This window comes from Xenopus laevis, chromosome 1L, assembly GCF_017654675.1.
Source record: "Xenopus laevis strain J_2021 chromosome 1L, Xenopus_laevis_v10.1, whole genome shotgun sequence".
Classification (NCBI taxonomy): Eukaryota; Metazoa; Chordata; class Amphibia; order Anura; family Pipidae; genus Xenopus; species Xenopus laevis.
Genome location: NC_054371.1, coordinates 183,048,152 through 183,063,698, shown reverse-complemented (window position 1 = coordinate 183,063,698; position 15,547 = coordinate 183,048,152). Strand labels below are relative to the sequence as shown.

The 15,547-nt window shown below is 40.0% G+C and overlaps 1 protein-coding gene across 1 annotated transcript; it reads left to right on the top strand.

Moving 5' to 3' along the window:
• The first annotated feature begins 843 nt into the window (after window positions 1–843).
• Window positions 844–7,494, top strand: LOC121400938. The gene has a single exon (XM_041585043.1). It carries the CDS (start codon window positions 844–846, stop codon window positions 6,217–6,219), a length of 5,376 nt encoding a protein of 1,791 aa, XP_041440977.1. The 3' UTR covers window positions 6,220–7,494.
• The last annotated feature ends 8,053 nt before the right edge of the window (window positions 7,495–15,547 follow it).

Sequence of the window (15,547 nt, the reverse complement as noted above, 5' to 3'; positions counted from 1 at the left end):
TACTGTGCTCCTGTGCTTATGTAACCCCTGCAATTCACACAGTGACCTGAGTGGTGCTGTGCCAGAGTATAAAAGGGTTAGGAGCCATGCGGTCTGGAGTCCATTGCTGCTGAATCCTCCCTCTGTCTGCAGCAGAGGTTGGGAGTGGTGGAACTCATCTTAGTACTTAGTAAGTGTTAGTTATACTCTGTTATAGATCACTCTAGGAGTGACAGAAAGGTTAAATAGTTGAGCAGCTCAAGGCTCCACCAGGGAGATTAGTGGGATTAAGATCCCCGGGTATTACTAACCCAGAGAGGGACTAAAGTGTTGAGATTAGGGATAATAGGTTTCTCCTAAGAGCACTAAGAGTTTCTATCGACTGATTGATCCATACCTGCTGTTAATTTACTCTCTGCTGTGAGTATATGTCTCCTTTGTGCTGCTGTGTTAATCTAGGTTCTATATTCTATTGTGAATGATGCTATACTGTTCAATAAATCTAGTTCCGTGTTTAAGCAAAACAAAACCACTGGCGCCCATCATTGTGTTACTGCACCGAGTTACAGTTGCACTACACCCTGCCTCCACTTCGTGCGAGGGCTTGCCCCTGGGAAAGAGAGCTTATAGGTGGTAAGAGCCCACCAAGGAAAGTAGCTAAACCGCTAAAAGTGAAAGCAGTTTACTATAGCGCTACATTTTGGCGCCCAACGTGGGGCTCGGAAGGGGTTAACTGTAATTCCGCACCGCAGCCTAGTGTGACAGGCGCTGCGAGTGCGGAAGGAGGATTTTGTGGTTTTTACCTTCGCTGATAAGTTGTTGGAACTGGGCCTACTCTTCCAAGTGGGAACATTGTAGGTCATCATGCCGCTACTTCGTCCCCAAGAGGTGCACGCGTGGGCGGAAGCAGAGCAAGTTAACCCCCGCTGTGCCTTTGCAGTGGATCGAGTTCCCACCGGCTGCAGCGTAAAGCTCATGCATCCTACCCTCATTTACCATGTGAGGTTAAAGGGCATCCGACTCGTGACGGAAATGGAGTCGAGAGTCCTGGGGTACCGGGCGAGACTGTACTGTGGCCCCAGGGAGCTAGGGGATGATGAAGGACCGTATACTGTTTACCCGGTGGGAACTTATCCCCTTGGTTGCCCTGTTGTATATGCTGGGTCTGCAACATCCCTGCCACTTGCGCTGGAGGTAAAGACGGAACCTCTCGATCCCGCCACAGTGGTTAGTGGATTGGATTCCCCGGGAAAAGTAGAGGCCCTTAGCTCAAGTGCAGGGACGATGCTGCCTACTCTTGTCATTGCTGGGACAAAATACCCGAAGCTGAAGGTTTTTTCGGGAACTCTCCCTGTCCCTGAAGGAGAGCAGGGTTTTGAAGAGTGGCAGGAGGCTGCAGTGCAGATGATAGAAGAATGTCCATGCCCTGAGGGGGATAAACGGATCCGGTTAACCGAAAATCTGCGCCCTCCTGCCAGTCAGGTGGTTAAACTATTTTGCAAGGCTCACTTAAAAGCTTCTGTTAGAGATTGTCTGAAAGCACTCGAGGAAGTATATGGGGCTTGTGACAATCCGCATAATCTGCTCCATATGTTCAGAAGCTTGTATCAAGAGGAGGGAGAGCTTGTGTCCACCTTTGTGCGTAGGTTACAAAGCAAGCTATGGACATTAGTTCACAAGGAAGTTATCTCTGTTGCTGAGGTTGATGAGATGCGACGCACCCAACTTCTACAGGGACTGCAGGCAAGCCATCCCATAGCCATGGAGCTGCGCATTATGTATCGGCAGGGTACCCCGCCCGAAATGGGTGCCATCATGGGTGTAGTAAAAGAAAGGGAAGCTGAACTCGAGAGAGTGTCCGCTCATAGTAAGAAGGTGACAACTGGGAGTCTTCCCTCTGCTCAGAAGGAACTAGAGGGAGCCCTTAGGAAGACCCAAGATTCGTCCCTGCGGCCTAGGAGGGCTTCACTAGCCAAGACTTTTAGTGCTACTGCCCAGTTAGACTGCTTTCGATGTGGACATCAGGGCCATAGAGTGTACCAGTGTTACCCGTCAGTTGGCTCGGGTGAATTCCACAGTAAAGGGGGTCAGTTACCTTTGAAGCGAAAGGGCAAGCAGAAGGGTTTGAAACCTTTAAACCTCCCTGGGGTAGGACGACGGTGTACTTTCAGCCTGCTTGTGAATGGTGTCCCGACCACAGCACTATTTGATACGGGTTCCCAATTGACCATTATACATCGTCCGTTTTACCTTCAACACCTCAGTCACCTTCCCTTGCAAACAGTGGGTCCTGTACCGGTGTTTGGTGTGGGGACGGGCCCTACATACATGGATGGCTGTGTGGAAGTACAACTGTACATCCCCGGACTTGTAGGAGACAACGATCCCCCCATCACTGTGGTTGCTTATGTGAGTCCCCCACCAGGAGGTAAGGGAGCGGCTCCAGTCATTGTTGGCTCCAATGTGAAAGCTGTTGAGGAGGCGTTCCTACGATTCCTTCAACCCCGGGAGGGAACCCCATTAACCGTGTTGCCCGTATCTCCAGAGTTGCAAGCAATTTGCCAAACTTTCGCTCCCGAGTCCCCTGGGGGTTGTATAGGAAACCCTTGGTATCCGGTGGAAATTCCACCAGGGGGAGTACGGAACCTACGAGTGTATGTGGAAATTGTGTCTACTACCCCTGGCAGTTACTTTTTGCTGGAGACTGACCCGCACGAAGCTGTCCGAAATGGTTGGGAGATAGTTCCTGAGAGGAAAGATTACCGGCGTAAATGCCCTCGTACCGATGTGGTCACAGTTAAAAACATTACCTCTTATACCGTTACCATCCCTGCCTGGTATACGGTTGGGCATTGCTACCCGGTGGAGAGTGTTAATTCCTGCTCAGTTCCTGGGGGGAAAGAGGACATTAAACTTAATTTCAAGTTGGAGGAGGCTGATGATCCGATGGAACACCGTCATATGCTTGAGCAGAAGTTATTGCTGTACCGGGATGTTTTCTCCGTAGATGAGATGGATGTGGGTTGCGCTAAACGTGCTGAACATAGTATCAGATTGAGTGATGACACCCCTTTCCGAGAGAGGTCCAGGCGCATCCCTCCTCGTGATCTGGAAGATGTTCGGAAGTATTTGGACAAGATGAAGGATCAACGAATAATCGTTGAATCACGCAGTCCATATGCATCACCAATTGTGATCGTACGAAAGAAAAATGGTAGTGTTCGCCTATGTGTGGATTACCGAACATTAAATAGACGCACTGTCCCAGATCAGTATACGCTACCCCGTATTGATGAAGCACTGGATGCATTACATGGTAGTGCATGGTTCTCTGTGATGGACTTACGTTCGGGGTATTATCAAATTCCCATGAGTAGGGATGACCAAGAGAAGACTGCTTTTATCTGTCCTTTGGGGTTCTATGAGTTCACCCGCATGCCTCAAGGTATAAGTGGGGCCCCTGCCACCTTTCAGCGTCTCATGGAGAAGGTGTTGGGTGATTTGACTCCCAGGCATTGCATAGTCTACTTGGATGATATAATTGTGTTTGGCTCTACTTTGGAAGAACACGATACCAGGTTGTTTAATGTTTTGGATCGCCTGCGGCAGGAGGGTTTGAAGCTTTCTGTTGATAAATGCAAGTTCGCTCGTAAGGTGGTGAAGTTTGTGGGACATATTGTGTCTGCAGAAGGCATTGCTACTGACCCCGAGAAAGTGGCAGCTGTCCGAGATTGGCCAAGGCCAACCAATTTGACTGAACTTAGATCCTTCTTGGGATTTTGTGGATATTATCGGAGATTTGTAGAGGGATATTCCAGACTTGCTCATCCCTTGAATGGCTTGTTGGCAGGGAGTGCTTCCAAGCAGACCAATTCTGTCCAGCCCCCCCTTAAAGGTCGGTGGTCTACAGATTGTGAGGAAGCTTTCTTAACTCTAAAGAAAAGACTCACGGAGGCTCCTGTCCTAGCTTATGCTGATCCTCAGAAACCGTATGTTTTGCATGTTGATGCCAGTTATGAAGGATTGGGCGGCATTCTTCATCAAGAATACCCGGAGGGTCTGAAGCCTGTTGCCTATGTTAGCCGAAGTCTTAACCCAGCCGAAAAGAATTACCCAGTGCACAAATTGGAGTTTTTGGCGTTGAAATGGGTAATTACTGACAAACTGCATGATTATCTCTATGGGGTTAAGTTTGAGGTAAGGACAGACAATAATCCATTGACTTATATCTTAACCACTGCTAAGTTGGATGCTGCTGGGCATCGGTGGTTGGCCGCTTTATCCAATTATCAGTTCTCTCTGAAGTACAAGCCTGGTCCTAAAAATGTAGGTGCTGATGCCTTATCCAGACGTCCTGGTTTACCTCCTTGTATGGAAGAGGATGAATGGGAGGAATTACCTAGTTTGTCAGTAGCTGCTCACTGTGCTACTGCAGCTATGAAGAATGGTCAAGTGGCTTTTTCCGAATTGCGGTTGGTGGATTCCTTGGGAGGAAAAGAAGATTGCATTCCTTCTATGTACGCATATCCTACGACGTTAGGAGTATCCCAGAGTCTTCAACTAAGTAATGGTGATATGATTCGGGAACAAAAGAGAGACCCAGTGGTTCGGTATGTCCGAGAGGCTGTCGCCAGAAAGGATCCCGAGCTTATGAGAAAGACTATACCTAAAGATAGTCGGATATTCTTGAAAGAATGGGACAAGCTAAAGTTTATTGATGGGAGTCTCTATCGGATTCAGTTGTTTCATGATCACCCGGAGAGGAGGCAGTTGGTGTTACCTCAAGTTTATCGGCGAATGGTATTGAGGAGCTTACATGATCAACATGGTCATCTAGGGGTGGAAAAGACTTTTGGACTGATTCGTGATCGGTTCTTCTGGCCCCGAATGAGAGAGATGGTGGTCGAGTACTGCAGGCGTTGTGTCCCTTGTTTGCAAAGAAAGTCTTTACCCACTCGGGCTGCTCCTATGGAACACTTAAAGAGCACTGGGCCGTTGGATTTAGTCTGTATGGATTTCCTGTGTATTGACAAAGACTCTAGTGGGATTGGAAACATATTAGTTGTGACTGATCATTATACTAGATATGCCCAAGCCTATCCCACAAAAGATCAGAAGGCCGCTACTGTGGCTAAGGTGTTATGGGAGAAGTTCTTTGTCCATTATGGTTTACCCAATCGACTTCACTCTGATCAGGGAAGAGATTTCGAGAGTCGGTTGATAAAGGAACTACTAGACCTGTTAAATGTGGCTAAGAGTCGCACGACTCCTTATCATCCTGAAGGAGATGCTCTTCCTGAGAGGTTCAATCGAACCCTGTTGGACATGTTGGGTACTCTTTCGGTCACAGAAAAACCCTTTTGGAGTCGTCATGTAAGTGCCCTTGTTCATGCCTATAATTGTACCCGGCATGAGTCCACTGGGTTTTCGCCCTATTTCCTTATGTTCGGAAGGGAAGCACGACTGCCCATAGATGTACAGCTGGGGGTTTCTACTGATGGAATTGGATGTAGGGAGCACTATCAATATGTGAATCGTCTTCGGAATAGCTTGAAGGAAGCTTATTGCCTGGCTGAGGAAAATGCTGCAAAGGTCAATGCTGGGAATAAACGTCGGTTTGATGCTAAAGTACGGTACCGTGAATTGAAGCCTGGAGATAAAGTGCTTTTACGTAACTTAGGTCCCAGTGCAAAGCATAAGCTGGCAGATCGATGGAGGAAGGAATTATTTGAGGTAGTAGCCAAGCTACCCAGTGTTCCGGTGTATCGGATTCAGGGTACGGATGGAAGAGTCAAAGCTTGGCACCGAAACCATTTGCTGCCTGTTCCTCAGGTTCCTCAGATGACTACTAATTCCGAAGTGGAGGAGGACGATGGTTTGGTTCCAAATGATGGTGTAAGAGAAGAAGAAGTTCCATCTACTACTGAAAGTGGAGAAATGCTTGCACTTGATGAAGGAAGTGATGATATACTTCAAGGTGGTGAGTTAGATATTGATGCTCCTCCCTTCCAGCCGCATTCTCCAGGATATCTAGCCCCTGACCCAGTGGGGTGCAGGGGGCCTAACCCTGAACCATTGAGAAGAGGTGATCGGGTTAGGAGGCCTCCTTCCCTATTTACTTATGACACTGTGGGTAGGCCCACTTATGGGGTACCTGGATATTTTGGTCCTTCCCCAGCTGTGATGAGTCTAATCGATGCTCATGCCAGATTGGTACATATGATGCCTGTATGTTGTTAGAGATGGAACTATAAAAGGATTTTTCTTCCATTCACTCCAGTTGGAGTTAGGCCTATGGACTGTCTTAGTTAATACCTGCCCCTTGGGTAGATTCCTTCAATTTTTCCTTTTATCCTCCTAAGTGCATTTGAAAGAGGACTGTGGGTTCGACTATATTGATGGACTAGAATACTGATGTGTTTGAAATGTAGTATTTCTTGTGTTTCTTTTGCAGGTGAAAAATTTACTGGTTCATGAATGAGACTGTGCTATTGATATGTTCTCTTTCAGTTATGCCATTGTACCTGGGTTACTCAGGAGAGTTACCCCGAAGAGGTTATAAGGTAATGGTATAGTAATGCAATGTGTTTTTTTGAAAAGGTTTCTTGCATGATGTGCCTTAACTGCTATAATTTCAGTATTGATTCTTTGAAGGTTCCTTGCCGGGACGGAAGGAATTCACCAGGGGGAGAATGTAGGAATGTGAAAATCTTAGACACCCTTATACTTTTTTGACAGGCACATCCCTAGCTATTTGGAGACCTAAATGGGTCCTAAAACACAGTTGGGAGGAGTACTGTGCTCCTGTGCTTATGTAACCCCTGCAATTCACACAGTGACCTGAGTGGTGCTGTGCCAGAGTATAAAAGGGTTAGGAGCCATGCGGTCTGGAGTCCATTGCTGCTGAATCCTCCCTCTGTCTGCAGCAGAGGTTGGGAGTGGTGGAACTCATCTTAGTACTTAGTAAGTGTTAGTTATACTCTGTTATAGATCACTCTAGGAGTGACAGAAAGGTTAAATAGTTGAGCAGCTCAAGGCTCCACCAGGGAGATTAGTGGGATTAAGATCCCCGGGTATTACTAACCCAGAGAGGGACTAAAGTGTTGAGATTAGGGATAATAGGTTTCTCCTAAGAGCACTAAGAGTTTCTATCGACTGATTGATCCATACCTGCTGTTAATTTACTCTCTGCTGTGAGTATATGTCTCCTTTGTGCTGCTGTGTTAATCTAGGTTCTATATTCTATTGTGAATGATGCTATACTGTTCAATAAATCTAGTTCCGTGTTTAAGCAAAACAAAACCACTGGCGCCCATCATTGTGTTACTGCACCGAGTTACAGTTGCACTACACCCTGCCTCCACTTCGTGCGAGGGCTTGCCCCTGGGAAAGAGAGCTTATAGGTGGTAAGAGCCCACCAAGGAAAGTAGCTAAACCGCTAAAAGTGAAAGCAGTTTACTATAGTGCTACACAAGTATAGCACTTGATCCACCAGTTGCAGCCAAACATCCATTCTTTTGGAAATGCTGTTTTATTTGATATTCAGTTTGGTAAGTTAACATAGTAAATTAAGCAAAGAGGCGTGCCACCGGCAATAACATCACAATATTTATTATGTTCTTCATTCTCTGTTGAATATTATTGACTTTTGACAGCATAACATCCCATCTAAAACCTTTTCCATCCAAGAGCAATGAGCAATAGCTGAAATCAATCACAACAGAAAGCTCACACTGTCTTTGTAAAATGAGATACCTTTCCATCTCACATAAATTATCCTCTCGTTTCATCCTCCTCCCTCCATCCCTGCAGAGTTCATATACATTAATATTTGCCAATCCTATAGGATTTTCTAGTCTCTAGAGTTACTCAAGATTTTCTATTTTTGTTTAGAAAAAACATGCAAAATATTCATAGAATCCACTTCATTTATGAAGCAACATTTTACAACAATTACTAACATTTACTTTTTTTACTAGACTGATGTGCATCACTGTTTCCTACAATGGGAACCTTGGCATGTCCTTGGGATGTTAATAATACAATTAGGTTGCAATTCTCAGAACCATAAAGCAATTAAGTGATATCAGGGCCTGAATATATCTAAATTAAAATTACTAGAAATAGCGGTATCAGTCCAGTGAAAATGTAAAAATCTATATAAATTTGCAAGAACATTTTCAGTGATTTTTTTTTTTAACAAATTAATTTTCTTAACATTGGTTTCTAATTTCTCATTTAAAAATGCAGTCTATTGTGTACTGTACTGAAGGCATAAATACTCTTTTATCACTATTTGACCCAAAGTGCACAAAAGAATAAAGCAGACACAAAGCAGTGCTCAATTGAATTACATTAGCAATTAAAAATGAACAAAAAAATCCAAAACAGGATTCTCAACCATAAAACAAAATGTAAGCTGCTTCCTATCTCCCTCACTTGATTTCCTCTTCAGTAGTTCTGCTTCATGTTAAAGGGCTGCTTCCTGTGGATTTTTTCCAAAGCATGTGGAAAAAAAAGTGATTTAATGCAAGAAGTCTGTAGCAGTACTAAGAGGCACACAGCAGGTGCCACTTAAAAAAAGCAAGCAGCTAACCATGAGTGGTATCCCATGACCCTGCAGGGTCATTTGGTTTGGTTTTATAGAATGTGTCAGAGAAGTGAATGGGGGAGGGGAGGCTTCAGTGAAAGATCTTTGTATGCTTGAACGGCAACTCTGAGAAACCTTCTTTAAAACTAAAATTTCAGAAAATTGGGATACTTAATGTTCATTTATCTGTAAGTTGTTTTTCATTAAAAGAATACTTGTGCATGTAAAACACATGGTTCAAAGATTAAAGCTATGCCTTTTTATTTCAAATACTTGTTTTACTAATGAAAAAGATCATAATTTTGTCGATTGCAGAGTAACTGCACTGTTTGTGATTTTAGTCTTTTGCAATATAAAAGAGAATTATAAATACCTTACCAGCTTATTTACCAGCAGTAAACACTGAAATTTTGCATTTTTTTTTAAGTTCAACTGATAATAACAATGAAAACATGGGTTTTACACATTAAACCGAAGAAAAGTCAAAGCGTGAATTTCATAGAACCATATTTGTTCAGATTCATGTGAGACAACAAATTTAATTTTCATGTGCTAATTATAGTCTTACAATACCCTCTAGACATGTTTTTCCTCTATGGTGTATTTATCAGCCATTGAATGGAAACCTAAAAGAAACTTCCTCCATGTCCTGCTCCCCCTCCTTAATTTGCCCTCTTTACTATTTTCATTATCAGCCTTTTGTGAAAGCATGAAGCATGAAAGATAATGTCTTCAATAAAACAAAAAGCTGGTTTAACCTCCTGTATATTTGGTTGCTCGTCTACATGTTTTCAACTCTGCTAATGTGGATGAGTGTCCACTTTTGTGTTACCTAATAAAAGGGCAACAACATTTTTTAAATGACATTTTGTACTTATAAATGAATCACAATTGATTTCATGCACTTGGTATTTGTCTCAGAGAATACATAACTAAACTAATGCTGTCATCTGATTTTATAGATGTTTGCTCTGTTGCTTGTTTGTATTATTATACTTTATTTATACAGTGCTGAAAAAAATTCAAATTTAATGGTTAGGGGCTCATTTATTAGCATTCATTTTTTTCACAAAATGATGTACCTTTTTTTCTCTAAAACTCAAAAAATTCAAAATGTTTTAAGTGTAAAAAAGATGAAAAACTACACTAGAAGTCAGTGGGAGCTGCGGTGATTCTATTGGACCATTATCCACCCGCTGGTTTTCTGATTTTTTAAGCGCTAGCAATTGCACAAAAATTTTTAATAATTTGAGGTTTTCAAGGTTTTGGGATTACATTGTGGGTCGTTTAGGGTTTTTTTGTTCATACATTTTATATTCGGATCTTTTAATAAATGACACGGCATTTGTGATTGTAGACAAATGCATGCAAAATTTGCATGTTGCAAAGTAATATTCTTCACTAGGCTTATTGCGTTGCAAATGTTAATTGTGTATTGCGAGCTTTTGAAGACCTGCTAGAAGGTGGCGTAAATTTTTGGAGCAAATGTAAGGACTTTGTAATTAAGAAGTTTTATTACAAAACTACAAAGTTTGCGATCACTATCCTACTGTCATATGAGGGGCAAAGTATTCACAAAAGCAATATTTTTCACTTTGCAAAAGAATTGTGAACAATTTTTGCATTTGTGACCAATATTACATTCCTCATAAATTCGCTAAAAAGAGAATATTGATAAATGCAGTTCCCCATGTTCAATTAGCCATACAATTATTTTGTGCTTATAGTCATTTTCATACTCAGGGCTGGATTTACAAAGCGGATGCCCCTAGGCCAACTGCCGTTCATCGCCCCGTTCCCTCCCCTTTATTTGTGCAAATTTTTATCATGGTGGACTGGAGCAATGGGGATTGGTGCACTGGAAATTTAAAAAATTATTGTATCTCCTAGTCATCCCAATTGTGTTTGAACCAATGTGGGTGTGGTTGGGCAGCATGCCGCCCCCTAAAATCCTTCCGCCATAGGCCCGGGCCTTGGTGGCCTTTCCACAAATCCGGGCCTGTTCATACTAATACACATGCACACACACGATACACACCCAAGTGCACACACCTAGGCCAAAATGTACATCCTAATGCACATGTGAACACACCATAACTTGTCAGCATACTTTCTAGTGTGGAAGAAAATGTAGCCATTTATATCAGCCATCCTAGAATTTTTGATGATAAAAATGATGCTGCTTTATAGATTAACTATTTAGTATTTGGTCACCATCATGTAATGGGTTGATTTATCAACATTTCTAATTAAACTTGTTTATTATTTTGATTCAAGTTTTTTGCACTGAAACTTATGGACCTGAATTAGGGTTTCTCGAAAAACTTGAATGTAAAGTCACATAGAAGTTGACCTAGGCAAAATGTAATACAAATTAAATGCAATAAAGCTTTATATTATATTATATTTGATCAAGTTTATCACACTGTAGTAATACTGTAATACTGCAGTAATACTGTAGTAAAGATATGTTTGCTAAGCAAACAGGAATAAGTAGCTGGGCCCCTTGTTTATCTGCATTTGCTAAATCAATTGAAGGAGGATATTATAGAATGGGACAATATAGTGACTATGGGGCCAATGGGATAAGATTTTTAGAGACAAATCTATGTGAAATGTGAGTAAAAACCTGGTATATTCTCCCACAAGAATCAAAGAGCAATAACATGTTCACCTTTTAACATGGCTTCACAAAGCAGAATATGTAATGGAGAGTCTTGAGTAAATAAAAAATTGAGTTTGACTGTTTATATTAGAGACCTGAACTTAACTCAAGAAATAAATGTGGGATGATAGAAAGGCACTCATACAAAATATTATTTTATACAGTGGAGGCTCATTGCTTAATGTGACCACATCCCTTTCCAAGAGATCTATTACTGAACCATACAAGGGTAAGCATTTTCCTTTACCTACTTTTGACATATTTCATGGATTCCTGGAAGAGGATTATTGATTTGAGGTATTGTTTATTTTAGCAAAAGTAATTGATGCATCATGCATCTTTTCTTATGGATTAGGCATCACTTCACAGCAACATTATCACAGAAATCGACTGTTCAAGCAAATCCAAACAGATTACTGAAGTGTTGGGACATCTTAAATATCCACATGGTTACTTTAGAAGGATACTTCAACAAAATAATTAACTGCTTTTCTGCATAGTAAAAAAGTAAAACCAAATAAAGGATTACATGTTATTTTACATTAATTAGGCTTCATATACTATTTTTCAATCCCTTTTTTTTCATTAATCTGACCTCCAATTATCCCACTGGCTCAACACAATAAGCAGTAGGAATCAGCTAAACAAACAGATGATTTAAGGACTAAATCCCTTGTGAATTATTCCCAGGGCTGTATAGTTAGGTGGCAAATAAAAAAAGCCACAGAGACATTGTGTACACAGGATTTACAACAGATCATATGAAAAACAATAGGCTTTAGTGACATGTCTGGAAAATAACTTGCCCATTCATTTTTTAGAAGCAGGGTTTCATAATGTCAAATTGAAAGTAACCAGTTGTTGAATTTAAACACAGAACCTTTCATGGCAACTGAAAAATGATTTTTATTGTAGATCTGTTAAAATCAAATCATCCTGACAACCAAAGGTCAGTTTAGTTCATTTCCAAGTGTTCATATCCCTATAGAGAAGGGGACATATTTTGCAGACAGGAATTCATAAGTGATATTGTCTTTCTTGCTGATGAAATGAAAGGGGTATTCCTCTGTGTACTGTGAAATATATTATATATCTTCCACATAGTTGGTTCGAGATCAACTGCCAACTTCTTCATGGAGTGAACGCCTGATTGAAGCTCCAGCTGTGCTCCAAAGATTGAAAGAGACCTTGAAAATGGCAAAGCAAGGCTCAGCATTCAGAACTGACAAAACAAATCTGACAAGAAAGGCAATTGCTATTCTTTTGGTGTGCTTATCATGGGAAATGCCATTGAAAAGAAAGTCAGAAAGAGAAGATAAAATAAAAATAGGTCTTGTTACTCTATCATATCATAAAATCTAGTTCACATAAATATTTTAGGTGTTTGTTGATTTCAGAAACCATCAGATGACATGTAAAAAAAAAAATCACTGGAATTTCTGGTTGCTTGGATGGATATGAAAGAAGTGCACAAGAGTGCTGATGAATGTTAAAAATAAGATTATGCCCTATATTACCTTTAAAAACAGATCATTTTTAACCCCATTATTGTTAAAAAAAACCCCTACTGCTATTTTTGGAATGCAATAAAAAGTTAATGAAGAAGAATAACAATATGGATGGTGAAGAAAATAGGAAAACATATAAACAGAAGGCAATATAGGAATTTTAATAAGATGACTAAAATACAATTAAAAATAGATAGATTCAACATTAAAAATAAAGTTTATAAAAAAATAATAAAAAGTGTAATTATCAGAGAGAATTTTTGAGGAATCTGAAAAGAAAGACAAAGGGAAATTGGTACAATTCAATTTGAAGACACAGAAAATACAAAATTACTCTTATTTCATCTGATAGAGCTTACTTACTTACATTATATCATAAGAGGTGCACTTATCACTATAATATAGTATCACAGATTCTTAATAAATGTATAAATATTATTGTTGCAGTAAGAAAAGGTCACATGATAGCTACAGAATTTCTGAATAATTAGCAGTACATTGAGATATTGCCTACAATTTACTCATGCCTTTCCTTGCACACAATCAAATCACTTTGTTTAGATTGTCAAGTCAAGTGAGCCTATATCAAATTCAGGACTCAAACTGTTGAAGGTCCATCTTTATCAATTGTTATACGTAGGTTTATAAACACTAATCCTATTATACTACCCTTTAGATCTTAACATAGTCTTATTTCCTGCCCTTACTGTGTCACACTTCTAAATTATGTTTATTACAGTTACTTGTTCATAACATAGATCAGGCCATATTCCATGAGGTTCCTAAAATTGAAGCTTTCTGCACCTCTTCTCGGCACCTTACAAAACAAGCAGCGAAATATAGTCCTCCCCGATTATTACTGATGGAGTCACCTAATTCCATTTTTTATATGGAATCACTGAACACAGAAGGGCAGCAGTTGCAAACCACCATGTTTTTCACACTTTGCATCCCACTTTGTTACATTGTATTTTTTGGGGGCAGTGTGGAGGCAGCGTGAGGGTGTACCCTATACCACCACCTAACTTGAGCATCATTCAAAATCTTTTGTTATATAACTTATATCTAGTGATGAGTGAATCTGTGCCAAAAAATTGCAAAATGCATTGAAGTCAATGGGAGTCAACATTCTTTACGTGTGACAATTTCTAACACACATGACAATTTTTCTCGCTCCAAATGCATTAAAGTCAATGGGTGTTTTTTCTTGTGGCAAATTTTTGTCTCTGCGACTTTTTTGTCCAAATGCATTAAAGTCAATAAGCGTTTTTTCTAATGGCGACTTTTTTTGTCCAAATGCATTAAAGTCAATGGGCTTTTTTTTCTTATGGCGGCTTTTTTGTCCCTGGGACATTTTTGCCTCAGCAAATTTTTCCACTGCAAATTTTTTTCATCGCGAATCCATGACTGCCGAAAAAATTCGCTCATCACTACTTATATCAGCAACACATGTTCAAATTAAATTCATTCACTTCAGTTGTGACATGTGGTACAAGTAGTTTTTTCTATAGACCGCAGAATAGTGCCATTGGCTAGAAACAAATAATTTTTTCCTCCAGAATATCAGAATCCTTGTTTTAATTATCTGGCAGAGCTCTTCTCTTTAAATAAGTATAGTTTAACTCACCCTTTCATTTCTTGGGATCTGACCTGCTAGTGGTATTTTGTAGAACATATAAAACAGATTGTATGATAGTAAAAAGAATATATATATATATATATATATATATATATATATATATATATATATATATATATATATATATATATTATTATTATTTTTTTTTTTTAACTGATCTGTTAAATGTATCTCTGGTTCGTTAAACTTTGCTAATATTTCCTGATTCAAGTAATAAGATGCACATAATCTGAGCATCAATTTGCTGTTTTCCCAGAGGTGCCATCATAAATAAAGTCTAACACTGGTCTGATTTAAAGTCAGTCTTGATCATTCTTTATGAGCTTTTCTGAGAGCTCATTTAATACAGTAAAGCCATTTCTAGTGTCCTCTAGCCTTGATCCCAGATGTCTTTAATTATGTGCACTAATTTAGTCACACTCTTCCAGCACTCAACAACAAAACCTTAACATCTTAAAGATCTTTATAAGGCAAACTGTCATTTCCCAAATGGACATATAATACAGCAAACATGTTCTGTTTTAATTACCTTTTTAGCTCATTAACCAAAGAGAACAGTAGCACAGTTGCTTACAGAAAATAATATACAGATTTAATTAATCAACATTTCACCTCTGCAGATATTAACTAATGTATAATGTAATATGGAAACTACAACATACACACCACAGACTCTGCGTCAGTAAATGCTTTAGGGTTATGCAACTTAGAGCATTTGTATGCTTATAGCAGTGTCATCAAAGGTGGCATCACGAGTTGCTATTCAACCAGAATTAATTTATGAAACACACTGGTGAGTGATTTTACATAATTATGGATATAGACTAATAACTGTGTTTTCTGATGACAAATACATAGAAACATATGATTCCATGGTGGTTAGTACTGGTGCCTTAAAACAGTTACATCCTTAGTATGAGTCCCATATGGGCACTTTTTGTATATTATCCCCAAGTCTGTGTGGATTTTGACCTGCAACCACTTTATATACATATAGGCAGGTTTATTGGCTTCTGGTTAGTGTTTTGCATGAATGTGCAAGACACCATAGATTTTGAGCTCCAGTGGATAAGGGACCATGCAGTATATATATATATATGTATGTGTGTGTGTCTGGTAATCAGGTGAAACATTGACCTTTGATTCATAATATCATGACACCTCTG